Source organism: Phasianus colchicus, chromosome 17, assembly GCF_987193195.1.
Source record: "Phasianus colchicus chromosome 17, bPhaCol1.hap1.1, whole genome shotgun sequence".
Classification (NCBI taxonomy): Eukaryota; Metazoa; Chordata; class Aves; order Galliformes; family Phasianidae; genus Phasianus; species Phasianus colchicus.
The window spans coordinates 2836779-2864244 of NC_143452.1; the positions used below are offsets into that span (position 1 = coordinate 2836779).

General features: G+C 44.4%; 2 protein-coding genes across 6 annotated transcripts in view; both read left to right on the forward strand.

The window, feature by feature from the left end:
• The first annotated feature begins 249 nt into the window (after window positions 1-249).
• Window positions 250-11380, forward strand: EDEM2 (ER degradation enhancing alpha-mannosidase like protein 2). 5 transcript variants are annotated; one of them, XM_031603117.2, is made up of 11 exons: window positions 665-768; window positions 844-954; window positions 1034-1073; window positions 1269-1374; window positions 2963-3088; window positions 3721-3932; window positions 5104-5245; window positions 5566-5690; window positions 6375-6519; window positions 7651-7772; window positions 8951-11372. In XM_031603117.2, exons 1-11 carry the CDS (start codon window positions 665-667, stop codon window positions 9434-9436), a joined length of 1719 nt encoding a protein of 572 aa, XP_031458977.2. In that variant the 3' UTR covers window positions 9437-11372. The 5 variants fall into 5 exon arrangements, with proteins under 5 accessions (XP_090008183.1, XP_031458976.2, XP_031458977.2 ...); XM_090152058.1 differs by having other exon boundaries at window positions 742-762; window positions 8951-11370; XM_090152057.1 differs by lacking the exon at window positions 1034-1073 and having other exon boundaries at window positions 250-762; window positions 8951-11380.
• Window positions 11381-13905: 2525 nt separating this feature from the next.
• Window positions 13906-27466, forward strand: part of TRPC4AP (transient receptor potential cation channel subfamily C member 4 associated protein) — a 31564-nt gene continuing 18003 nt past the window's right edge. Inside the window, exons 1-6 of the mRNA XM_031603119.2 lie at window positions 13906-14083; window positions 22126-22254; window positions 22526-22642; window positions 23970-24027; window positions 25132-25187; window positions 26451-26579. Of these exons, the coding sequence (XP_031458979.1) occupies window positions 13967-14083; window positions 22126-22254; window positions 22526-22642; window positions 23970-24027; window positions 25132-25187; window positions 26451-26579 (606 nt within the window). The 5' untranslated portion in view covers window positions 13906-13966. The remainder of the gene's footprint in view (window positions 14084-22125; window positions 22255-22525; window positions 22643-23969; window positions 24028-25131; window positions 25188-26450; window positions 26580-27466) is intronic.

The following is a 27466-nucleotide window of genomic DNA, read 5'->3' on the forward strand; positions in this document are numbered from 1 at the left end:
GAACGCTGTTACAATTGAAGTCTGGAAAATGAACTTTAATAAAACTCTCTCCGGCAATATATACTGCGACGGCACTTTCATTCTCCCCGCTACGCGGCGAGATGCCGCAGCAGCCTCGAGCCACGGCGAGCAGACAGCGTGCTGATAAACGGCCCCAGAACCTCACGGAGAGCACTGACACCTAGCGGGGCAGCACGGCGGGGCTGCGCAGCGTCTCTTTGGCTTTAGCTGATGGGAGAACGCTAACAGCAGCCTCTTGTCTTGCTGAACAGCAGGCGCCGGCTTGGTGCTCGCGCTGCTGTGAGCGCATTGCTTTGCAGCTCTGATGGCTGCTTTGCAGTTCTGATGACTGTTTTACAGCTCTGATGGCTGCAGCTCTGATGACTGTTTTGCAGCTCTGATGGCTGCATTACAGCACTGATGACTGCTTTGCAGCTCTGATGGCTGCTCTGCAGCTCTGATGGTTGCTTTGCAACCGATCGCTGCTGGCTCCCGCTCCGTCCAGGCGCCACGGGTGCAGAGGGAGGGCTTGCTGCGGGTCGGTACTGAGTTTGAAGCACGAAGAGGAGCAGCTACGTGCCCGGTGCGATGACAAGGGGGAACGGCTGTAAGCCAGCCCGGGGAGGCGCGGAGCTCCGTGCGCATGCGCTGCGGCGGCGCCGCCATGGCGCTGCTGCGCTCGCTGTGCTCCGTGCTGTGGCTCTGCGCGCTGCGGGTCCCCGCGGGGCCCGGCGCTGCCGCCCGAGGGCTGGACGTGGCTTCGTACCGGTGAGATCGGGGCCGGGAGGGGCTGGGTGAGGGTGAGATCGGCGGGGTGCGAGCGCTGCGCTGTGTGTGCCGCAGGGAGCGGGTGCGCGCCATGTTCTACCACGCCTACGAGCACTACCTGGAGAGCGCGTTCCCGTACGACGAGCTGCGGCCGCTCACCTGCGACGGGCACGACACGTGGGGCAGGTGAGGGCGGAGGGGCGGGGAGGAGCCGGGCGACCGGCCGGGCATCAGCTCCGTGCTTCAGCTCCGTGCTTCCCCGCAGCTTCTCGCTGACGCTGATCGATGCCCTGGACACGCTGCTGGTGAGTGCGGGTTGTGTGCCAGCGCCGCGCCGCCCTCTGAGCAAAGAGTTCGTACTCGCATCTAACCTCAATCCACCTCTGTCCCTTTAAAGCCGTTCCCCTACCGCTATCTATCCGTGTAAAAAGCCGAATTATCCCCCATCGTGGGCTCGTGCCCCTGTTTTCCCGTGCTGTCACGCTCTTGTCACGCTGCAGATCCTGGGAAATGTCACCGAGTTCCAGCGCGTGGTCACCGTGCTGCGGGAAGGGCTGGATTTCGATATCGACGTCAATGCGTCCGTCTTCGAAACGAATATCCGAGGTGAGGTGGGTTTTTCTGTGCTTTGTGGTGCTGTGAGAGCCTGTGGGGTGCAGGCAGAGGTAATAACCTCGCGGGGAGGCTGTAACACTCACTCACTCATTCACAACACTCAGAAAAACTCCAGTAAGTGCCACCTCCTTCCTGTCTTTGCAGGGCACCTTTCTGCTTCCTGCCTCAGTGTGCACAGGAGTTACACGTGTCACTTTCAGTATCCTAGTGCCGAGTTTTAAGCTTTGCTGTAGGCATATCTTCCACGGAAACAGTGTGGATTTAATGCACTCCTTTTTGATGTACTGTTTTGGAAGAAAGATTATATTGTCCCCCTCTGTTCTGCTCTTGTGAGGCCCCATCTGGAGTGCTGTGTGCAGGTCTGAAGCCCTCAGTGCGAGAGAGACAGGGAGCTGTTGGAGAGGGGCCAGAGGAGCCACAGAGATGATGAGGGGACTGGAGCACCTCCCCTATGAGGACAGGCTGAGGGAGCTGGGCTTGTTCAGCATGGAGAAAAGAAGGCTGCGGGGTGAATCATTGCAGCCTTCAGTGCCTGAAGGGAGCCTACAAACAGGAGGGGAGTCAACTCTTTGAAAGGGTAGAGAACAGCAGGACAAGGGGAAATGGTTTCAAGTTGAGGGAGGGGAGATTGAGGTTGGATGTCAGGGGGAAGTTCTTTACAGAGAGAGCAGTGAGGTGCTGGAACAGCTGCCCAGAGAGGCTGTGGATGCCCCGTCCATCCCTGGAGGTGTTCAAGGCCAGGTTGGATGGGGCCCTGGGCAGCCTGGGCTGGTATTGAATGTGGAGGTTGGTGGCCCTGCATGTGGCAGGGGGTTGGAGCTTCATGATCCTTGAGGTCCCTTCCAACCGTGGCCATTCAGTGATTCTTAATCTCTTGCTTTGGTTCTGTAAAATAAAACTTGTCTTTTTTTTTTTTTTTTTCTTTGAAAATTACAAAGACGTTTGCCTTTATTGGAGTGGAATGTTGTACCCTATTGAGCACCTCACTGCTTTGGTGCTATGAGACAGAAGGACAGGGAACAAAGCTGTTAGTTATGCTCTTCTTTTGTTGTTTCTCCTATTAAACAGTATTGAGCCAGCTTTTGCACCACTGTAATTTCTCAGTAATTTATGCTTGTTATGTGACATCAGACAAACCTGTGAAAAGAACTGAAAACTCACAGCCTCTGACAGTCAGACTACAATTCTTTACTCTAACCTAGGCCTTTTTCTGCAAGGAGTTCAGTAAGGCATGCTGTATTACAGAAACATGACATCAAGCTGTCTGGAAGAAATGAAACACAATTCCTCTTTAGGACGTCACAGCCAGTATAATTGTAGCCTTTTGATTTTCTGCAGGGCACTGCAGGAGGGCAACTGGGATCTGATGCTCCTAATATAATGGAATAAATATACCCAGGTACCTACTGCAAACAGGAAGGAACAAACAACTTTTCTGAGGCGTTGAATTAGGGTCTTAATAATGTGCCATCTCACTATTCTTCCTCATCTGCATCAAGATAAAATACAACTGGTTTGGGACTTTGTTCTCCCTCTGTCCCAGCATTTTCTAATGGGATTCTCACTATGCACCTTCCAGTGGTTGGTGGCCTCATTTCTGCTCACTTGCTGTCCAAGAAGGCTGGCGTTGAGGTGGAGGTGGGATGGCCCTGCTCTGGACCTCTCCTGAGGATGGCAGAGGAAGCAGCTCGCAAACTGCTGCCAGGTGAGAACTTGTCTGTTTTGTGCTGCTGTGGTTCCTGAGGTGACTGGTGCATTGGAGGAAGATGGCACTGCTTGATTTGTGAGCTCACAATACAGTCCTGCATTCTCTGAGCTCCTTCCTTTGTTTGCAGGAAAGCATCTTGTAAGTTCAGGGCACAGGTTGTCCACATGTGTGCCAAGAGTGTTGTGTGTGCTTAATGCAGCCATTTGTTAAATGCTTGCTGTGGGAAATATTTTATATGCATGAGAAGTGCTATAAAGACTGTGAAACAACAGCTTGCAAAGACAAGACGATGCAGCCTTATCTGCCCCTCTGTGAGCTATGGATGTGTGCTCTGACAGCATGACCCCATTTCCTTCTCTGCATGCACCCTGGGCTACCCTTGAGCAATCATGAGCTCAGTTTTGGTGTGCTGCTGACCAGTATCTGTAGTTACGTTTCAGTGACTGCTGTGTTTGTGCAGGGATGCAGGCCCTGCTCTGGACAGGGGAGAGTAGATCTGCAGTAGCTTCTGTGGTTCCAGTCCAGTTTGTTGCTGCTGTACGTGCCTGGGATTGTAGGGAGCACCTTCTTATCAATCTGATAAGATGTAACAGTGAATGCTTTCATGTGAACCAAAAATTTCGTTTCAGCTTTTCAGACTCCCACTGGGATGCCCTATGGGACAGTGAACTTGTTGCATGGAGTAAACCCTGGGGAGACCCCGGTTACCTGTACTGCTGGAATTGGTACTTTTATAGTGGAATTTGCCACTTTAAGCCACCTTACTGGTGACCCAGTGTTTGAGGATGTTGCCAGGAAGGCTCTGAAGGCACTGTGGAAAAACCGCTCAGATATTGGACTGGTGAGTGAGGGCACAGACTTTGAATTTTCATGTAGCTTATGGGTTCTAAGCTATATTCTAAGCGTTGAAAGTATAAACTAAGGAAAAAGCATTGGATAAATAACCACGGTGCTAACAATGGGGCTGAAAGTCATGTGCTTGATGTTGTTCCTGAAGACATGCAGCATGCACATCTTTGCTTTAGTGGTGCAACTCAACATAATGCCACTGTTTTGCTCCAGAACAGATGAGGCTGGGAGACAGAAATGCCTTCTGCTGGGCACTGCAGCTTTTGTAACAGCAACTGTACAACATTACGTGAAAGATCTATCAGGGCATGATGTGACAGTGGCCTATGGAAGGAAATAAGAACACCAGGGTATTTCTAGCCTCTAGCATTCTGGGGCTCTGCAGAGCTAGAAGTGTCAGCTCTGTGTTCACTGTCACCTGATGGATCTTTCTTCAGTTAATGTCTAGCTGCTTTTGAATGTATGTGAAGTATAATAGATGTATTCATATGCTGTGTGAATCATAGGTCATCTTGAGTTGGAAGGGATCCGATGAGGATCATCGAGTCCAACTCATGGCTCCACACAAAACTACCCAAAACTCAAACCACATTGAACTTCAGCAGGCCTGGTTCCTGCTGGAAACACTTCTGTTTGCTTTGGGGTCTTTTTATTTTTATTTGATGACCTGACTGGTGCACTGGAGAGAAACAGAATAACTTTTTTTCCTGTCTTTGCAAAGCTAGTTACAGTTGTTCTTAAATTCTCCTTCAGCTCTTTGGAGGCTGAAGACTGCCAGGTGTGAAGGATCCATTTAAATGTTAGCATGGCAGCTCTCTCATGCCCCGGATGTTCTTTGCATCCTGCTCTGTACCTCATCATCCTTCTCTATGCTTTCATAAGATAGAGATTAGTACCAGTTACATGATACTCAGACTGTGGTTTTTTGTATTGAAAGCAGAAAATCCACAAGTAATGATTTTCTATGCTTTGTACTTCTCTAGTGCTGACAGACATCTGGAGAAAACACTCACTGATATTGTCACTGTGAATCTTTTTCTGAGAGGAGGTTAGAGGCTTTTTGTCTGATGTTGCTGTTGTGGGAATTGTTTTAATTATTGTTTAAAAGATGAGCTCCATTTCCACTCTGACACTCTCTTTCCTTCTCCCCACACTTCCTCCAGGTCGGTAACCACATTGATGTGGTAACTGCCAAATGGGTGGCCCAAGATGCTGGCATTGGAGCAGGAGTGGACTCCTACTTTGAATACCTTGTTAAAGGAGCCATTCTCCTGCAGGACAAGGAGCTGATGTCCATGTTCCTAGGTAAGCAGGTTGGTTGTTTTGTTTGTTTTTCCTTGTGTTGAAGGGTCCCAAGAATGTGCCCTTGGCTTCACCTGTAAAAGTTTCCCTTGGGAGAATAAGGCTAATATGTTCCATTTGGGACTGTTCCCAATGTCTTTGCTGTAATACTTTGGAACAGTCTGTGATAAGAGTTATCACAGTGCGTGTTCTGACAAGGAGGAAAGCACAACTCATTTGTTTGACGTAGCTGAGGTGAAACAGGGACTTCAGTCATTCTGAAAAGGAAGAACATTTGTTTTATTACCTACTCATCTATGCTCTTTTTTTTTTTTAATACATAGAATATAACAAAGCTATCAAAAATTACACAAAGTTTGATGACTGGTACCTCTGGGTTCAGATGTACAAAGGAACAGTATCCATGCCTGTTTTTCAGTCCCTGGAGGCTTACTGGCCAGGCCTGCAGGTGAGAGCTGTCATATTGGTAGCATACAGTGATGTTGATCTATAAAATGTAAGTTACAGATATAACCCTCATCTGTGCTGGTTTAAAGCTCTGTTCTAATCTCTGGTGATGTCTGCAGCAGTCTTCAGTTTTTGAAAGAGTAAATGTTGACTCCACCTGTGGTCTAATTAAAAAAAGTTACTAAGCATAGAAGGTGGTTTTGTTGTAGCAAACTCTGCTAGCAGTGATCTCATAATCTAGATGGGAACCTAAAAGAAAAACAGAACAGTTTTTCTGCTGCTACCACATGAATACATTCTTCTCATGAATGCTTCCCACAGAGATACACTGAAAAATTTGCTTTCTTATCAGTACTTATGTTTGGTCTGGGACTTGGTTATCCCTACTGGAACAAACTGGATCTTTTTGTAAAGGAAACCCAGCCTTCTGTTAACTGAAAATCAAGGCGACTTTGAATTCTGCACACCTGAAATAATGTTATCCAAGAGAAAAGCAGTATCTAGTGCCTCTTCAGTTATACCTATTCTTAAGGCATCGTGCCTAAATGCTTATCATACCATTTAGACTTGCTGAGCAACTCATTGCTCATCCCTTGCTTTGACTATGGGTGTGTTACTGAAGCAACCTTTGTACTGTTTCTTCTTCACTCTGACATTGATTTGCTAATTCTTTTGTCTGTCTCAGAGCCTAATTGGGGATGTGGATAATGCCATGCGAACCTTCCTCAACTATTACACTGTTTGGAAGCAGTTTGGTGGGCTTCCTGAGTTCTACAACATTCCTCAGGGCTACACAGTGGACAAGAGAGAAGGATACCCACTGAGGCCAGGTAAGCAGAAATGAAATAAAAAGGAACATGAAGTTCTGGTTTTGCTCTGATGATGAGATCAGACCAGATGTTAGCAGTAACTGTCATCTAAAAGCTCCTGCCCAGTTTTGTTCTGACTTGGTTCCTGCATGAGTTTCATCATTGGTGTCCGTTGTCAAAGCCAAATGCTTTGCTTTCTGCCATTCACAAAGGCAAGGCTATTAACAAAAGCAGACGGTAGTGTTATTATATGAAGGGGCCCTGTTACTGAATTGGGTTCCCTTTGTCAGATATGACAGGTCTGTGTTAGATTCTCTAACATGGAATGGTTTTACTTTAAAGTCATGTGAAATGTTCGTGTGCTGCTTATACCCTTCAATTTAGGAAGTGAAAGACTGCTCTGGTTCTGCTGAGTTCCTGAATCAAATTAATTCCAGTTATATGAGTAGACATCAACACATAAGAGGATTAATGTTGTTTGTAATGCTGCAATGCAATCTCTTTCCTATTAAGATCTTTTTGTTTGGCTTTTTTTTTTCCTGACAAAAATTTCACACGTGGTTATTAGGTCAGTAGAGCTTTGTAATAAATTGCCTTTTGCTCTGAGCATTTAGGTGAAATCCTACACTTCTACCAAAATCACCAATGTTAACTTCAGTGTGTATTACAGCAACAACAGAAACTTTTTTTTAAGTGCACGTGTTGCCTACATACAGTGTTCCTACACTGACAGTTTTCATGGTGTTCCAAAGCTTTACAGCTTTTTCTCTAAAGATTATGTTTGAGAGGTTCAATTTTATTTGTAGTCCTTTCCAGAAACATCTATCTTTGCTTATTTTGACAACTGAGTTTTAATCCTTTTGTGTTGCTCCTCATCTTCAGTGTGGAAGGGAGCACTATTTGGTCTTACCTGAGTTGATGGAACATGATTACAGTGAATTTCTTTGTAGCACATCTTTACTAGAAGCAAGTCTGTGTGTTTTTAGCCAGAGGAAGCACAAGACAAGCTAAGCTACTTACACGGTCATATTAAAACAGTATTGATAATTCAGAGAGCATCTTCTCTTTGCCATATACGTGGTTTGCTAATCTTCGTGCTTGCAACTGTGTGCTAATTAGTTTTGGTCTGAGGTTGGTCTTGTTTTTTTGCAGAGCTGATTGAGAGTGCAATGTATCTGTACCGTGCTACACGGGATCCCATACTCTTAGAACTGGGAAGAGATGCAGTGGAGTCGATAGAGAAGATCAGCAAGGTGGACTGTGGGTTTGCAACTGTAAGTGCAGTTGCTAAATAGCAGCTTTTGGATAGAAAGTGCCTTACAGATGATGATGTGCTTTGAGTCAAATGATCACATCTATTAAGGCATGACTTCTTTTTCAAATAAACCCCTTGTTTTTCTCTAAAGCTGAACTGTTGGTCATGTTTCTGGGAGTAACTTTCCTTGCAGCCTGAAAAGTGGGCCAAATTCTGTTAACTGATTGTCACAGCAGAGCTTAAAACATAGAAAAGCATCAGAATCTCCTCAGCTTTCCTGTATCTTGGTAGGTATGAGGAGTCCCACATTGGCAGGAGGATTCATATGCTCTGTAGAAGTGAATGGGCCTCTGCATGACAGTTGTAAAACAAATGGAAAAAAGCACCCAGAAGTTCAGGGATTTGAGAGACATAGGAAGCCTGACTGCCAGTGAAGACTGAGGCTAAAACCCTGAGTAGCTCAGCCTTCTCCATATCTGTTATAGCCTGTTCTCCCTTCTCACTTATCAGAGAGAGTACACTCTCCTTGGCCTTTCTGTTCTGACCAGTGACCCTATAGGATCCCTTCTTGTTTTATTTTGCATCCCTTGCCAACTTCAGTCCTGTCTGTGCCTTAGCTTTCCTAATCCCATCACATTCCCTTCCCTGTATTCTTCCCAGGCCACATGTTCCTGCTTCCATTGCCTGTACATTTCCTTATAACATCTCAATTTGACCAGCAGATTATTGCTTAGCCATGCTGGTTTCATCCTTCCCTGTTTCATTTCTTACACACGAGGATGTGAGCTCTGCACTCTTGCAACTCTAAAAAAGAGCATCATTAAACAGTTGCCAGCTCTGATCAGTTCATCTGTCCCTTTAGTCAGTTTCCTAGTGGATCTCATCCACTCATTAAACAGCTGAAAGTTTTCTTTTCTGAAGATGTAAAGTTTTTGTTCTTTTAGTTAGGTAAACGATGGGAAGATTATTGTCCTTACCCCTCTAGGAAGTACATTTCTCTTGACTTAGTTTCCTGTTTCGAATCACCAGATTACATTAATTCAAAACGGATGAAAATTTGTTGGTATACATCTAAAATACAGGGTGTATTGATACTATGCTGTTTTACGTAGATGAGTTGCAAGCTGGTTTTACTTTTTTTTCCCCCCCTAAGTTCTTGAATTTAATATAAATGTAACTGGTTCTCTTCTTCTGTAGATCAAAGACTTGAGAGATCACAGGCTGGACAACCGCATGGAATCCTTCTTTTTGGCTGAAACAGTGAAGTACTTGTACCTACTGTTTGACCCAGACAACTTCATTCACAACGACGGATCAGACTTTGATGTTGTGATCACCCCTTATGGCGAATGCATCTTGAATGCTGGAGGGTACATTTTCAACACCGAAGCTCATCCCATAGACCCTGCAGCACTGCATTGCTGTAGGAAGAGGAAAGAAGAGCAGTGGGAAGTGGAAGACTTAATGAGGGAGTTTTACTCACTTCAGAAAAACAAGAAATTCCCCTTAAAGCAGACTTCTGACTGTGGTGAAGGGGAATGTGCAAAAGACCCCACGGGTGCATCTTTAGGTGGAAAGAAAAGAAACTCTAAGAAGAGCTCACACTCCCTTTTGAGTTGCCCCAGTCAATCTTTTAACTCTAAACTTGCTGTACTGGGACAGGTCTTCCTGGACAACACTTGATTATATGTTTATTATCAGTATAAATTACTGAACTTGATCCAGACTCTGGGAATATATTTTTATAGTTTCATAATGGGAAAAGTCATACCTCACAATGTGAATTGTATGAAGTGAAAAAAACTTTGCATTAAATTCTGCTGCTGCTGGTTCATAAATGTGATTCACACATTAGCTGTTGATACTATGAAGTTGCTAACCTCAAAACAGTTGGTTACCTTGCTACCTTGATTAGCAAGCAGGTGTTCAGAAGGAAAAGCCTCTCCAGGTTGAGAGGTACTGTGTTTATTTCATGGTGATTTTGAAGTTTTGCAGCCTTTTGCAGAGTCCACAGCTTACTGTGCTTCATAAAAGCGAGCCTAAGTGGTTCCCTGTCTGTAAGGAAGAAACACTGGATTACCAGCTCTAGCTGCAGCTCTGAGACTACAAATCTCTCCTCTGTGATATGCTCTGCTTTTTTCCACTGGCCTCATTATAAATGTGTGGTTACCCTGAAAGGTCTGTGATTTGTTAGGAAAACCTTGTGATTCATGAGGTGAAGGCTCAGATTTGTAGATTTAGTATGTCTATCAAGCATGAAGGATGGCTCAGTGGAAGGAAGGCACTTGTGACATGGGGAACTGCTTGCTTCCTGCGTGTGTTGAATCAGCATGAGTCAGTACTACCAACCTGAAACTGGTTTAGTAAGCATCCAGGTAATGTCATCTGCAAACTGAGGTGTAACGTGGACTAGGAAAGGCTTGATTTACCCTGCAGTAGTGTGTGCACTCTTCTTCAGAATCTGCTATGGTTTTCCTATGAAATTTCCTCATTTCCTTCCTCTTTTAAACTTCCCCTTGGGGCCTCACTTGTCTAACTCCACATCAGCCAGTTCTAATAGTGAAGTTGGCCTCCAGGTGGACCTGCTGAGTTCTGCGTATAATACCCATAAGGGGAAGATGGAAGGTGACTTGGTTCAGAATGAAATGCAACTCCCTCGTCGTGCAGGAAGTTCTTAAGCTGCTTCCTGGAACAGGAAGTGAGAGTTTCTTGTAATCCTTCCTGCAGCGGAAACGAAGCTGCATTTCCTTTGTTGTCTCAATAGGTGAAAGGCATGAAAGTTAATGGTGTTTGGCTGACTTGGCAAACTCAAATCATTATTAGTGTCTGAACAGGTGGATGCAACGAGCAAAAAGAGCAAATGCAGTAGGGTTGCAAAGGGGTTTTTATTTTTAAATAAAAATTTTTTAAAGGGCAGAAAAAATGCTGATCTTTCTCCAAGCCTGCTGGGTGGTGAGCAGTCAGGAGCAAGCACAGAGAAGCCAGAATCTGCCTCAGAGAAGCTCTAAGTTGGCATTTTCAAGTGGATGTGTGGATGGCTTATGAAATAGTTTCTCCTGGCCTGTATGGAAGCTTTTGCAAGATTAGTACTTAAAGCAGCCAGAAGAATTCTGTGTTTCCCCATGTGTGGCAGCCATTGCTGCCTCAGTGCTGTTTATATTACAGCTGTTTCTCAAGTGACTAAAATGCACCCCTGGCAGCCTGGGGACATGACTGGTTTGGCTTTGCATCTTTTTTTTTTTTCCCTCCTCTGTGTTTTGTCTGTTACAATGATGTCAATCTGGCACAAAGTGTGTGGTTTTGTGAGTTGTATTGAAGCTTTGGCTTTCTTCATTTGAATGAGCTAAAGGTACAGGACAAATAAATCCTGTTTGGCCTCCAACTGGCTAGTAAAATACTGAACTGCAACTGAGTCAAGGCCCTGACTTTGCTGGGGTTGGAACACTGCTTTGAGGAGCTCGTCTCCATCACCAGTGCTATAAAGTTACATGAAGCCTGAACTTCTACCCCGATGATGGAAATCCTGTTACAGTTGTGAATAAACTGTTCTAAGAGGCCCTTCCATCTGCAGACAGGCTGATAAGCATCAGTGACCTCTACAGACACTTGTAGCTGTGTACTTCTCTCTTCAATTTCTCTGGGGCAAAAGCTGCTGCTTTAGGAACACAGCATGCAACTGCTGCTGTCAGGTATTGGGAGCAGAACACCCTAAAACTGAGGCGTTGTTGGAGCTTAGGCCAACTCTTAGTGGTTCCTCATTGCAACCTTTCTTTTCCAGCAGTTCATATCTCACACTATTCTCTGTCCAGTTCCAGAACAACAAAATACAGGTGTTTTCCAATAGCTACACGTGGTGCTTAGTCCTTCTCTTTCAGCACTGCTCCACCCACAAGCTAGATGAAAATGAACAACTTCAGGATATGTTGCAGTCCATTAATATAGTGGATGGATGCTAACCACAGAATTTTATTGCCCTCACCTGCAGTTCCAGTAGCAGAAATGGGGTAGTAGCATTAGGAGGTAAGATTTTACCTTAGCACAGCTGGAGCTGAAAGAACTAACCTGTACACAGCTGTTCTGCTGAAAGTAATTAGATGGATTTTCATCTGTTGTGGGACAGAATAACACAACCTTAGTCTTGGTTTGCTCCAGTGTTTTGACACCTCCTGTTGCCTCTCCTCCCAGGAGCCTCACAATGGAGGAACATCTGTCTCTCGAAGAGCTGGCAGGTCTCTTTCAGTGTCTTCCAGCAGAAGGGAGAACTCAAGTTCTCCAGTTGAGTAATATGGTGAGCACTTAGTCATGTTAATACAATGTGGGGTTTTGTCAGGAATCCAAAATGAGGTGAGCATGAAACACAGTGTTGGGGTTGTAGAAATTTTCGATGGCTTCCAAATGAGGCAGGCCAGAACTCGGAGGGCAGGTCCCGCCTGCTGGGACTCCTGGCAGCTGTCTAAGGCTGGAAGGAACCTGCAATTTTGATTTGAGTTGTGAAAAACGCCACAGAAACCAGATTTAGCACTTGCTGCTGATGTTGCCTCTATTTTTTTTTTTCTATACCGTAGGCAGCCTGCAAAGGCCAGAGCTTTGGCCAGACCTTTTTGAGATATTTCTAAAGTTATTGTTTGTAGTTGGAGAAGCTGTGGATTGATGAAAGGTCTGACAAATATCTTTTAGTGGATGTAAGCAAGGATAAGAGAGAGGAAAATGAGTCAGATCTCTGCATGAATTCCAAGTGGCAAAAACCTTCGCTAAAAAAAGCCAAGGGGGAGGGAAGCAGGGGAGCAGTAACAAAGCAGACTGAGAGCAGCATTTTGTACCTATGAAGTAGAGTGAGTAAGTGAGAAGAGTGCCGTGTTTGCATTTTTTAAAAGGTTTTTCTGTGAACAGCGATTTATCTGAACAGCAAGTCATCCATTAGCAGATCATGGTTTCTATAAATAAGTGTGATCACATGCTTCATCATTATTCATGGTGATGACTAGTAATGTAAGATGTGATACTATAAAACTTTAAAATACTTCACCTGGATCTCAAGACAACACTGATTAGGCAGCCTTGTTAAGCATCTTGTTAATCTCTCTTGTCTTTATTCCTTTCAACCCATTGTTCTTTGTACGACATGGGCAAGTTAAAATGGAATATAAACTGAGGTTTGTGTTTAAAGTGGTTGCAATTTTGGCACCCAGTTTGTGTGCTGCAATCCTGGCTGTCTCTCCAAGAACCCCATCTGGACTGCTCTGCTTGGCAAGAGGTAGCAGCTCTAGAAGTCTGAGAGGCTGTAGCATGCAAGGGAGGAAGGTAGCTACTGGTGATGGTTAAGTTCTAGGAGCTGCTGCCTGTATGTGAATCAGGAACTCATTCTTGGGTGTCTGCCTTCATAAATTGGTGACACCTCTTTGATTTGTTTGCTTTATTAGTCCTCAGGTATTTGTGATGTTTTGCACTTTCTTGGCAGTTTGTATGAATGCAATTTTTTTTTTTCCTTCAGGGGCAGAGCAGGTTTTCACAAAGGTCTGTCTTGTGGTCTGTGCTGTTCACATGGTTGTGAGCTGCTGTTTTGTCTTAGATTTGATTCGAGAAGATCCTTGTGTGCTGCACTGTGGATTTTAGTTCTGTGTCTGAATTGCTCACCTCAGCTAGGTTCACAGGGCATTGGGCTGCTGTGCTGACTGAGGGGCTGGTTCCTCTGTCCTCAATTTTGTGGTGTTGCACAGACCAGGGCACTGGGAGCAGGGCTGCACAGTATGGTCAGGGAAGGCTTTTGGACATCTGCACCATTACCTTGGCTGAGTATATGAGTTAAGCTGCACCTGGAGGTTCCCTGGTGTTATTTATGGCATGGTTGCCTGCTGCTCATGATGATGATGCTCTGAGGGCTGCAAGCCACTGATTACAGGGCAGATGTAGACCTGTTGGAGCACAGCCAGAGAAGGGCCAAAAAAAATGATCCACGGAATGGAACACCTCTGCCTTGAGGACAGGCTGAGAGATGGGGCTGTGCATCATGGAGAAGGCTGAGGTGAACAGAACACCGCGCATGCGTACAGCGCCCCCGGACTACATTTCCCAGCATGCTCCGCGCTCAGCCTCTTCCCGCAAGGCTCGCCGTGCCCGGAAGGGGGCGCTGCGGAGGTCCCTCGCGCCGCTCCGTACAAAGCGGCGGGGGAGGGGGCGCTTCCTGTTTGTCTCGGGCCGAGCGGGGCAGCGGCCATGGCGGCGGTAGGCCCTGGGCCTGGCGGCCGCCGGCGGCGCGGAGCCCCCACCAACATCCTGGCGCAGCTCCGCCACGGGCAGCTCAGCGGCCGCGGCCTCACGCGGGGGGCGCAGGTACCGCCGGGAGGGCCGTGTGTGCGGGGGGGGGCGGGCTGCGCGACCGCGGGCCCCGTGGGGCGGGCGGAGCTCTGTGCCGCTACGGGCCTGCACGGGGCCCGGCCCTGAGGCAGCGCCGGGAGCCGTTCGTGTGGCTGCTGGGCCGCTCGGGGATCGGCTTCGTACCGCGGCCGGGCCTCGGGGCGGGGGCAGGGGTATGGGTAGGGCAGGCCGCCTGCGGGCTCCTCTTATCATTCGTCTAAGTGGGGAAGGGCCGCAGAGCCGTGCTGGGCTGCGGGTTCTGCGAGGGAGCTGGTGGTGGTGGTGGGAAACACTGAGGAATGAAAGCAGCTCCTCCACCCGGGCTGCTGCCTATCGCGTGTGTGCGTGCAGCTTTCTTAACGAGCTGCCCCGGGGTTCTGCGCTGCTCGTTTCTTATTGCAAACAACAGTCGGTGTTTCTTTCAAAGGTGTAAAGGTAGGAAACAGAAGCGTGGCGTAAAGAACTTGCTTTTTGTGGTCGCTTTGTTAAGCTAACAGTATCTTAAGTTTTAAAATGTGGTGAAAATGGGATTTAAGCGATTTTCATTAGTTCAGACATTGGGGTGTTTTCCTTGATTAAGAAGGCTTCTGAGCAATTACTGGGAGGATACTTGCTCATCTAAATCAGCATCCATCCCTAACGCTGTAGGTGAGGTAGGTGGAAGAGGCAGGAGGTGATTTTAAACTGCTGCTCTGTCCTGGTTCTACTGCTTGCTCAGATGCCAGTTTGGTTAATACTTAAGAGAAAGCACACTGCTTGCTTGTATTTAACCCTGTTACTCTGTTTTACAGGCAGCTATTTCAGTGGGGTTGTTTTAGGAAAGCATTCTGCAGGCACGGGCTGTGTTGTCTCACCAACCTGCGTCTCCGCCTCTATTCTCTAGGCTCCCATAGCAATTTAAGCCAAATAAACCTGTAACCATGTTGTGCACCAACATGAAGTGCTGGGCTGCTGTGTCTGCTCTGGGCTCTGTTTAGCTTGAGAAGCACAGTGTTGTACCATGTTTTAATTTAGGGCTGTTAGCAGTTGTTTGAAACGACCACAAATGGCCAAACTTGGAGAAATCTAGGAGGCTTCTGCCAGTTACGTCCTCCTTCTCTGTCCTCCTTCTCTCGAGGCCTGAATTCAGGGTGGATTTTGTTGCTTTTTTGTTTGTTTTTCTTTATACATTTCATTGTGACTGAGCTGAGAAATTTCAGGCTTGGGCCGCAGGGCTCCCAGTGTTTCACAAATGTGGTAGGAATGCATTTTTGAATCACTTAGACTGAGGGAGGGGGGAACAACTTCTTGAATGATTTTCAACTCTGTGAATTGTGCCTTTGTACTGTTACCTTGAAGCAAGTCTTTTATTTATAGATCTAAATTTAAAACAGTTCAACCTAGCCTTTAAAGAAGCACAAGGCAGTTTGGGGTACTTTAAGTCCTATTTTTATCAGTGTTTATCAGACCATTTTCCTCTTTTGACTCAGTAGCAGTGTGGAGCCCTTGAGTGGGGTTCTCAGCTCATTTGCTTTGAAAAGCCTGAGAGCAGAAGGCTTCTGAACTGCTGTGTTTGGGTCTGGAAGAAAAGTCAGGACGATGCCCTTACTGTTCTCTGCAGGGAAGCTGTTGCAGGCTGCATGAGCTGCACATCTGGTGTCCTGTGGAGAAACTCTTTTCCAGCACTTACTTCAGAGAGATTGGGAAACACCATTGCTTGTTGTGGTTCCTGCCATCCGAGCCCTGTTCTCCCACAAGATTGGTGCTACTTCAGTATCTGGGCTCTGGGAAGCAATTAGTATTCTTCTGTGGGCAACAGCAGACTTGCTTTGTTTGTAATGAAGCTTTGAATACTGATTTTAGGTGATCCCAAAATCTCTTTTTGTATGAGGAAAGCAGGGGCTGGTTCTTCAGATGGTAGGAATAACATTGACAGGCATATGTCTGGAAATTCATTGGCCTGATCTTACAAGGACATGAAAATAATTTGGACAACAGCTATGTCAATATCTGGCAACACTGAGGCCAGCTGAACCTCTACAATCTGGATCTTTGCCACGTGTTCCTGCTGCTCTCACCTACCACAAGTCACCGTGTTCTTGGCAGCTGGCCTGTATGCATTATTGTTAAGATGTTAGATGAATGAAACAGGGTTTAGTAAACACTGCCATTATCTGTTCATATATCCTATGTAGCCATATTGCTAGCGTCAGTTGCTGCCCTGGATGTGAGCACCAGTCTCTGTTTCAGATTGTATAACCTCATATAAAGGTTTGCCCTAGTACTGAGCAAGTGAAAGGGGCTTTTCAGGTGCCAGTAAACAAGAAGCAGACTGACTTTCCAGAAGTGACACACATCTTATAAGGAAAATATTACTTGTGAACTGGCTAGCCTGTGGTGCCTGTCCTGGCACAGCTGTGCTGCGCACAGGGGCACTGTAAATAACACATGGCAGGGTTTGTGTTGCAGTTCCATCAGGGCAAGGGAATGTTTTGGTTCACCTGACCAGGCTCAAAGCAAAGCTTCGTCCCATCCAAAAGAGATCAAACACCTCATCTACTGCAAGCAGGCTGTGAAAAGCACGTCTACAACATGAAAGCAGAAGATATTTACATGCAGCAGTGTGAATCCTTGTAGAGAAGCAGTATAATAATGGATTAGCCAGAGATTTGCTGGCAAATTAGCATGCTTCTGGTGCAGTCCCAAGAGCAGATCGTCAGCACTGGTCTCACGCTCACAGGACTGCCAAGGCTTAGTTGAAACAATCCGAGTGGAAAAGGGAGACCATTTTTCCAGCTCTGTCTCACAGTCTGCTGTTCTGCTTAGCAGTGTAGTCTGTATCCACTTTGAACTATTTTGCTGTGAAAGGAAAACATTTTCTACCTTATCATGCAGATTTACATTTCCTGCCATTATGAAATCTCTGAAAATATTTTGTTTTCCAACCAGTTTTGTTTCCTCCTGACAACGACGACAAATGGACGTTCACGTGAATATAATCCACTCTAGCAGCTCTAATTGTATTGCTCTGAGCAGGCTTACACCTCTTCAGGAAGCACAGCCAGCTAGTGCTGGACAGCCTGCTCTGGCTTTTATGTAACAGGGAGCAGAGCTCTGTCATATGCTGGAGATGATGTTGAAAAGTGGCAACGTTAGTCTCTGGGAGTGTTATTTTGCTTGACTAAAAGTGAGTGGGAGGAAAACAGTTGCAGATGTGATAGTTTCTTGCTCCTGCCTTTTCCTAGCTATCTTTACATGTTGTTTGCTTTCAAAATGGATTAAGAAACTGGCAGTTCCAAGGCAAGAGTGATCACTGAAAAGTTAATATTTTACAATCTTATTGATTTATTTTTTCTCTGAGCATGAAATCATCAAAATAAACACTGGTAACCTATCCAGTAAACCCTGTGGTGGTTCTGAAGAGCTGCTGCTGCTGAAGATCTGCTTTGGAGTCATCCTGCTCTCAGAGGGGGTTGTGGATTTTGGAGATAGGTGAGGTGTGATCTCGTAGAACAGCTCTTCCTGCAGACATGGAGTTGAGCACCGCTTTGGGGTTCACAGGGATGGCTGCACCAAGCTGGAAACTGCAGCAGGGCCTGTCCTTGTCACTGTGCCTCCAGGCTTGTCCCCTCTTTTGGGATGTCAGGAGGAAGGTGGCAGGCTTGGGCTGGGCTTTGCAGGAGCTGTAGTGTTGGAGAGAGTAATCTGCACCTCGGGGCTGCAGGGAGGCTGGCAGTGGGGATTTTTGCCAGCTTCGTGCCACCTGCAGGGAGTTGCCTTTACAAATAAAACATTGGGGCCTCTGACATGTTCTTACCCAAAGCTGTGTGCCAAAGACCCAACAGATAACTGGCAGCTGCAGGCTTCAGCACTTTTTCCTAAAGCGCTTTCCAGAATTTCTGCACGGGCCTGAGGTTGTATGTCTGTAATGCTGCCTTGTGAAAACAAAGATGGGGCAGGGGTTAGCCTGGTGGTAGGGTGTGCAAAGTAGCAAGAGGAAAGAAACAAATTGGCCAAAGGAATGTTTGGTAGTGACTGGGAAGGAAAATGCAATAAAGAGAAGAAATGACTGGACGGTCCCCAAAATTGTGAATAATCATTTTCCTGGCAGCGTGTCAGAAACAACTTCCTAAGTTAGTACTGTAGGGAGGAAAATTAAATATTTAATTGCACAAATATTAGTTTCCTGTTTTATAAAGATGCAGCCTAAAAGGCTTGGCGGAAGGGATATAGAAAGGATTTGGTTTCCCTCTAAATACATAGAGGCCACGTGCTTGTATCTGTTCTGTGAAATCCATAATATTTGCCCATTTTTTTTCTCTTAAGCTTTCTGAACATGGGAATGTGCATTTACACAAAGGATTGAGAGAAATCCTGGGAATGGAAATTCTGCTTTTTTAGAGACTTCCAACCTTAGCTTAATCCACAGTTGCAACAGCCAAAAAAGGAACTAAAAAAAACCCAAACCTACAAATAATAAGATCTGTCACAGAACGAGACCCTTAGTGGTGTGAAGGATGCCTGGACACCTGAGTTAACTGTTTTTGCCTTTTCAGATGTCAGCCTCATAGAAAGCACTTTCCTGTAATGACTGCTGAGTAAGACTGAAACATCTGAAGGGTAAAATGTGAAATAAAGCATACAGAGGCTTCGAAGCAATCATCACTGCAAGAGGCTTTAGACAGGTAACAGGTGTTGCAGCACGTGGTGCAGCTCTGACCGTGTGCACTGGCACAGAGCAGCAGGAGCTGTGCGTGGAGCACTGCAGTCCTGCGTGGACACGGCAGCAGCAGGTGCTGGGGAGAAGGGAAAGGGGAGCTAGGCTGATAGGGTGTGCATTCAGGGAGATAGGAGCACAGGGCTGCTTATGGTGTGGTGAAAGAGTAGGGATTTGTTAGTAGTTGTTGAATGCTGGAAATTGCTAATGGATGCCCTGAAGAAACCCAAAAGGATTTCTAACAGGAAGAAGGAGAAAAAGTATGTAGATTTGTCTGCAGTCTCTTTGACTTTGTGTATAATTCTTGCTGTATATAATAGGAGAGTATTCCTACTGTAGCTATAGGTGCTTGGGTAATCTCCTAGGAACTGGTGGGCTGAAGTTCTCTTGGAGAGGCTGAAGAGAAGTGCTGTGCATGCCCTACCTTGTGGTGCTGGAGGGACTCGATGCTGCATTTCAGCTCAGTGTCAAAATCCTCCTGAATGTCTGTGCCCTTCCAGCAGAACCAGGCTGCCACATCTTGGAGCAGGAGGTGGCTGGGACAGTCCCACTAGGCTGGATGGTTGGCAGGTTCAGATAAGGTCTAACCTCATAGCCTTCCTTTGGAATCCCTCAGGTATACTCTGCAGCTGTCCAGCAAGTGAAGAAGAGTTCTGAAGAGTCCATGTTTGGTTAGGTTTATTCTGCTTAGATGAGAGGGAGTGTGTTGGAGAGGGAATGGGGCCCCACTAATCCTGATGGCTGCTCAGTGATATCTACCCAGAGACAGCAACGAGAAAACTGACTTCACTTATAAGGGAAAATTGGTAACTTGCTGCTATTACAGAAATCATGAGATGCACATCTTAACCAAAATGGTTCCAAAGGAAGACAACTCCAATTTAATTGAATTTGAATCCATCCACAGAATCCAAAATCTTCATGCTGGCAAATACAGCCCTGCCACAATGGAAATACTCAGAGCCAGGGTCACCTCATAACTGTAAAATGGGGACCACAAGCTGGAGTTTGCAGCGAAACCAAAGATGGGTTTTAAATCAAGAGAAGAAAAAATTTCTCTTGGAAAGCAGTTAAAAGAAGATGAGAACAAGGAAACATTTACTACAGTCTTCCAGAATTTCAGGTCTGGAAGTTTTCTGCAGATTAGCACAAATACATCAGCTGGGGAGAGGAAGAGCTGCTAGTACAGAAATGAGAGTGGAGATCCTGCCCTAAACTGAGAAGTACGTGTGTGTGGTTAACAAATGCAGCACTAAGCCCAGGACTGGGCTTTATTATGCTGAAGGGCTTTTGGCCACTCTGAGGGCTGGATGCTGTGTGCTGTGCTGCACCCTGGAACCTCGTGCTGCGGCCCGTGGCCCTCAGTGTTGCCTGCAGTATCTTTTCCATCAGCTGGATCTAGATAGCTGGTTTCTTTGTGCTTTACCCAGCAATTAATCTGGTTCCTCCTGCAGCTGGGTGCAGTGTGCTCCTCCCACGCTGAGATGGGGCAGTGGCAGAGCTCCTTGTGCTCTGGGTGCTGCAGGGGGAGGGATGTGGATCTGTGGCTTCAAAGGAGCTGACCCATTATTCACAGCCCAAGTGACGCAAAGCCATTTTGAATTTCTGGTTTTGCCCTGCCATTTCTTGTAGGAACAGCCTCCATGGAAGGAGCTCTGCGTCATTCCCCAGCAATGCTGGTTGATGACTCTTATTCCAAGTTGGAAATATGAGAAAAGTTGAAAACTGAAGAGAGCAGCGTTATGGGCCAGGCTTGCTCATACTGCTTTGATCACTCCTTGTAACAAGAAAAACAGACCCTTAAGAGCCTTGAGATTCTTTAAGTACCAATTTGAGTATTTGATTTAAGGAAAAACAAACAAGCCCTATGTATCTGGGAAGGTAAGAAGGGGGAGGACTCAAGGATGCTGCCAGTCTGAGTTCATCACGACAATTTTCTGAATTTGTTGTATGCCATCTTACACAGAGAGAAAAGAGTTAAATTCTCAGAAATAGGAGTAAATTTGCATATAATTGTGTCTAATCAGGAACTGAACAGCCCTTTGGAATTGTTCTGAAGTATAGCTGAGAAGGATGCCTGGGCTGAAACAATAAGGAAGGAGATTTCCTGGCTGCAGCTCGGAACAATGAGCATGGAAGGAAGTGTGGAGTTAACCAGGGATCAGGGAGTGATTGCACAGAGGAAGGGCAGCTTCAAGTGTGGGTCTGGGGTAAGAGAAAATCCACTAGCATTGCACTGAAATATGGTCCTGCTCTCCCTGAGGATTGGTGTGTAAAACATTTTGCCAGAAATCTTGCTGGTTGGACATCTTGTCGTTGTTGGCCATAACTCTCTGTACAAAAGTCAGTCTTTACTGCAGATTTGTTAGGAACCTCTAATGAAGCACTGTTAAGGAGAGGGGTTACATTTTGGCTAGCATTAACTGGACTGGGGACTTCACAGAGGAATTCCTCCTTTAGAGCATCTTCTGGATCACCCTGGAAGCCTTCCTGCTTTGCAGCACTTGCTGCAGCTTCTTTGAGTGGAATGTTCATCAGCATTGTGCTGCATCAGCTTAATTTTTTCAGGTGTAAAACATTGTGATAAATATTGAGGATTTTTGTATGTTTTGAGAAGGAGGAAAACTGGAGTTGTTGGCAAAAATGTCAGCAGCAAATGTTGAGATGTTCTTGGTGATTGCAGCCTTCTTCCCAGGTGATAACACAGTGCTGTTCCCCTGCTGGTGGAGGTGCTGGTTGCCATTTATGACCAGCCCAGGACTGCAGGAGAAATTTTTACTGTGGTGTGGATACATTCCTCAGGAGCATGTTTGTCAGTCCTGGTGGTTTGGGTCATTGCTATGACCAGTAGTGGCTTCAGGGACTTGGCTGAGGAGGTACTCATTACACACTGGATGGGAAAAGGAATGGAGTCTGTCTTCATTGCGTGCTCTCTACTTCAGTCTCATATCATCTTTGATAGTGTCAAGGTCACCAATTTCCTCCATCAGTGATTTGTCAGTCAGAGGTCTACTTGTGGAACTAGGTGAATGTGATCCCTCTGAAAAATGTGATCAATATAAAACTATGGGATGGGAGTAAGTATTCAAAATGATAACATCTGCTTTCAGGCCCGTCCTACTTCAGATACGTTAACCATCTGTACAGTTTTGCTGCTAGCCCTGGATAAGTCCCTGCTTGAAGACAGGGGCTGCGTTTTGCTATGGTACTGTCTACAGCACACACTTTTTCTGTGATGTTCCTGTATTGTTATTATGGATGGATTGTTTTCCTGAGCATTACACATTGGACATGTGGGAATTACATTCTTCCTTTGTTGCAGATCACAGAGGCCTTGTTGAAGGAAAGAGATAAACAAGCAAAGTGGAATGGGATTCCCCTGCTCTTACAAAAGCTATATGAGCATAGCCACCCAAACAGCGATTTCTCCCAGTGCCAAAGCATCTTAAAGGTAGTGTCTGCTACTGTGTTCTTCTGGAATCCACGTGCTGTTTTGTTGTTACTTTCTTTAAAGGCTTACTTTAAATATGCTTACTAACTGTGATTTTTGGAACTGTTTCTCTGATTGTACCTGTGAATTGAATGTAGATAAGAGCTAGGAATGCATGTAATTGATTAGTCGGTAGATCACGTGGATGTTCTGTGGAAGTTGTGTATATGCAGCTGAATAGTTTTCTTTATGAATCATCTTTTTTTTTTTTCTTCTTTTCCCTTGCATGCAGGAAATTTCTCCACTTCTTTCAATGGAAGCCATGGCATTCGTGACAGAAGATAGAAAAGCTGCTCAAGAGTCCACTTTCCCAAATACATACACATTTGACTTGTTTGGAGGAGTTGATGTAAGCATGATTTATTTGGTTTGTTTTGCTGGTGGTTTTTTTTTTTTTTTTTTTTGTTGTTGTTGTTGGCTGTTTTTCCAAAAATTTCTGCAAAATAGTTGTGCCATTGATATGTCCGTAAATGGGATCTTTGAGACTCTTCTAAATGCAATCTGCAGAATGATTTTACTGTGTTGATGTTAACCATTACAATTATGGCTATTCTACTCCTCTACTCTGTGCTGGTAAGGCCCCACCTGCAGTACTGTGTCCAGATACGGAGTCCTCAGTGCAGAAGAGACACTTTTCATGTTACATAAAAGATTGAATTCTTTCTTCAGGTAGCCTAATGAGCTACGAGACCTCTAGGATATTAAGAAATGGTTTCAAATGATTTCTAGTTGTAAGATTAAGTACTATAGCACTGAGTATTTCATTTACCTCTGAAGGATATGTGGGAGGACTTCTTAAGCACAGTAAGTGTGCTCTGTTAGCAGAATGGTCTGTGTTTATTGTTGGCATGCAATGCACACCATTTCATCTATAGAAAAAAAAAATGAAGGGCTGCTAGGTTTATGTGTAGATGTTCTGACAGTTTCTTTTATTCTATTTGTTGCAATTTGGTGTTACACAGATACCTGAGTCTACTCAAATTCACAGTCATCAGCCACTGTGATCTTAACTTTCATTAGAAATGTCTGGCTTGTGTTTTTCAGTGGACTGACTTTTTGGTTTTTGCAGTCTCTTTGCTGATTCACTCTTATTACAACAGTGTGCCTTTGTTTCAAAAACATCTATTTAGGATGTATTGTTCTGCAAACAACACTGGCTTACTTGCTAACATCTTGTCAACTGAGGACAAAGTTCTTCAGCTACCCAATAAATTTGGAGCATAATATGAAACTGCTTAAAACAATACTTTTTATTTTTAAAATAGAAATAGTGGTGCTTCCTGTTGAAGTGCAGTTGCTACAAGACTGCAAAGCACTTCTGTTTTAATACTTAAATATTTGAAAATTGCTAAAAGTTCATTGTTCTGGGGGATGTGTGATACCCGTCCTTCATGTTACCTGGTATGTGAAATTACTTTCTTTGTAGATTCACATTCTTAATAGTTTGCCATAGGAAGACTGTTTTATATAATATAAACTGTTATTCTTTCTTCAGGGTGAACACAGCTATTTCTGTTAATTTTGACACCAGTGTTTTTTTTTTTTTTTACTCTGGAGGCTGAATCTTAGTGATTTCAGCAGAGGTGGGACTAAGTTTGGGTTTGTCACTGATAAATTAATTGGTTATTTGTATCCCAGTTATTACTCCCATTATTCTGTGTCTGTTGTCGTTTCAGCTTTTAGTAGAAATTCTCATGAGACCAACTCTTATGACACAGAAAAAGAAACAAAAAAGTAAGTAAATAGTTGTGCTGCCTATTCCTTCGTTCTTGCTGTGTACCCTTCTTGAGACATGAGCTGTTCCATTTTTCTGTTGCTCTTTTCTCCATGCCAGGGATTTCCTGTTCCAAAATGAATCACTGGTGTCTTTATTTTCTGTAGTGCTGATTCATGTTGGGATTTAGGATACTCAACTGCTGCAAAATGTAGCTCAGGAGTATTCATGCTATCAGCATAAATTTTCTCAATGCAGAAAATCTACAAACACTAGAAACTTTTCATCTTACTGTGGCTGTTAACTGGTTACTGATAACAAATATTAACAATAATCCAGTAACATTATTTATGTAATAGGATTTGTATGGATTGTAAGCAAATGAAAGGTATGCTGTTTTCCTAACCTAGACATAGTGACTAGTAATTTCCAAAACGTTGTAAAGTGCATTTGTTAATGAGGAGCAATGGCTTCAGGGCAGCTTTCCTGCTGGAGCAGCTTGAATTTAGTGTTTTCGTTTATGTTGTCTGTGATTCTGTTGGTTCCACACAACCCTTCTGAGGAAATGTCATGCTATGCGCCATGCCCATCAGGCAGAGAACTTCAAAGGTGAAATGACTTGAGCTTGAGGCAGCTCTTGTACGTCTGTACCGACAATATATCTTAAATATTGAAATGCTGGAATAAATAAAATTGAAAGTTTTTCTAACGATTCCTGATGCTGCATGAAGAAGCACTTATTAAACATGAAAAAAATAACTGGAATTAATAGTCTGTCAGCAGTTTTTCAGTTGACAGACTTTTAATTTCTGATTTCCATCTCCCCTTTTTGAAATCTTGCTTACACTCTATCTTTTACTTCTGTGTGACTAAGCTGTGCACTAGACCTCAGGTACATCTTATTGTCTGCAAGTCCAAGGCAGAGGTGAGTAGTAGTTGTGGAAGAAAGCAAGCAAACAGGGTAGGTAGTGATTCTTCCTCTGTTTTTTCTTCTCCAAGCATTTGCAGGTATGATGTAAGCCTGCATTTAGTCTGGTCTTTTCATTGCTGTTCGTATCACTGCTTTGGATGTTAGTGTTCCTTGTTACCATAAAGCTAGCAAATGTCTGTTTTCTCCTTTGCAGTAAGCGATGACCTCATCAAGGACTGTTTAAGCATACTGTACAACACGTGTATATGTGTAAGTACAACTGCTGGAAAAAAAAAAAAGTGTTCTTCTAGCCTGACCAGTACACTGGTTGTGTTTTATATGATATGATTGTTTTATACTTGATGAGATAACAGACGCTTTTAGGCTTAATTTGAACTTACTCTGAAACTTGTCATTACAATTCCTTTTGATAAATACACGACCACCCTATATTGTGGATTATTCAAATATTTTGTTTTCTTAGGCACATTTTCAAGCTTCTCTTGTTTAGATCTTTGAGTATCCATGTTCCCATTAGAAAGCTGGTCAAGCTTTTTAATGTCATGCATTCAAACTTAAAATTTGAAACTGGGAATGGATGCCCACAGTGTAACCCAAGCTATGTTGCATCTTGTTCAGTAACACTGCTGACAAACACTTTAAATTCAATTGTGCAATTTCTTCATATACTAAATCAGTTCAGTTGCCAGCTGTAGAAGGGCATGCCTCTCATTATGTTTACAGGAAACATCCTCAGCATTGTTTACTTAATCACACAGTTCATTATGTCATAACCTAGGGAGCATTGTTTAATGAAAAAAAAAACAAACAAACCAAGAAGGTAGTTACTGGGCTGGAACTCTTCCAAAGACAGCAGCTTTATCTCGAGAGTTTGAGTACTCTGTATCTGAGTACTGAAAGGAAAACAGAAGGAATGGCACTTCACTTGACTTACACTAGTTTTATTTTTCTTAAACCAAAGCTAAAGCAACTTCTGCAAACTGAGCAGTTTGAGAGCACAAAAAGTAACTGTAATGAAGTGTGTGGGGACCCCAGAAGTTACTCTTTAGCATGCTTTAGTATGACTGTTCTGTTCTTTGCTAGGTTTGTTATGGCTGACACTGGATTCTGGTTGCTCAGGCTCTGAAAGCAATGCTGACGGTTTAGAGGAATTTGAGGGCTGAATTTTGCATACTATAAAATGGAGCTGACAATAATTTGTATGGGAAAATAGAGGCAAGCCTCTCTGATATGTTTCCAGGCATGCAGTGTTTACTCTTGGCCTAAGGAAGTAAACAACTCTGTTCTGAGATGAAGCCTCCCATCCTGGAGTCTGTAGTTTTTGCACAGCCCGTTTTAGCTCCAAACAAGGGTGGAAGTTACTTTTGGTCACAATAAACAGTACTTTCTGGTCTCAGGAGCAGCTGATGTGGTAACGCAGCCTCTAAAAATCTATTCTGTAAGTGCCTGTGCCATGTGTGACTCATCAAGGTGGGTTCTGACTCTGGGTCTGTTTGTGCTTCTCCTTTTTAGACGGAGGGAGTCACGAGGCGATTGGCAGAAAGAAATGACTTTGTGCTCTTCCTGTTTACACTGATGACAAACAAAAAGACATTCCTACAAACTGCAACGCTCATTGAAGATATCTTGGGAGTAAAAAAGGTTTGTTACTGTTTTCTTATATTTGTGTGGCTTTTCAGGCCAGTGGGGAAACACAGCAGTTTCTTTGAAAATAACACGCTAAGGTAGCATTCTTGATTCTTGTAGCTTGTTTGAAGCATGACTGTTTACACCAACATTATCTTTAATTACAGTTCAGACAGAAGCCAAATTATGTATGTGGCTACTTGTAATGGTTTTGCATGACTTGCACAGGATGATAATCCTTTCCTTCTAATTACACATTGATTATTTCTGTTATTTCTGCTGACATCTGGAAGACTTCTTGTGCTTTTCTCTTACCATGGGTTTGGCATGTCCCTGAGATTACCTGAGATTGTTTGCTGCAGGCTGGGGGAACAGTGAGGAAGTGGGGGAAGGCATTGAGATCTTCTGCATGAAATAGGTTTTTGAGCCTGCACTGAAGTACTTGCTGATGTCATTCCAACTTTGTGCCTTGATGTAGTGCAAATAAAACATCTGGAGTGTAACCCTGAGGAAATGTACCTTATGTGTTAATGTAGAGAGGGTCAGAGCCTTGCAGCTCTTGCTGATTTTGCTTTTTTGTTTTGACTGAAGTTGAGGATATTGTACTTCCCCAGGAAGGAAACTATCTTAGTTCATCCTAACGTAAAAGTTTATGCTGAAAATGGTTTCAACATCATTTCTATATCTTTTAATGAAGAAGACTGGGGGGAAAAGAAAACTAGGAGTCTGTTGTAATCTGTGAGCCTTCAAGAGACTGCAGATAGAAGCAGAGAACAAATTTGAAACTTAATTTGTGAATGCCAGTGGTTTATTAAACAATTTTGAAGAAGTTGACACAATTCAATGTAGATGCGTAAAGGATGGGTTCTTTGAAGACTAAGGATGCATTTGTATCCTTCTGG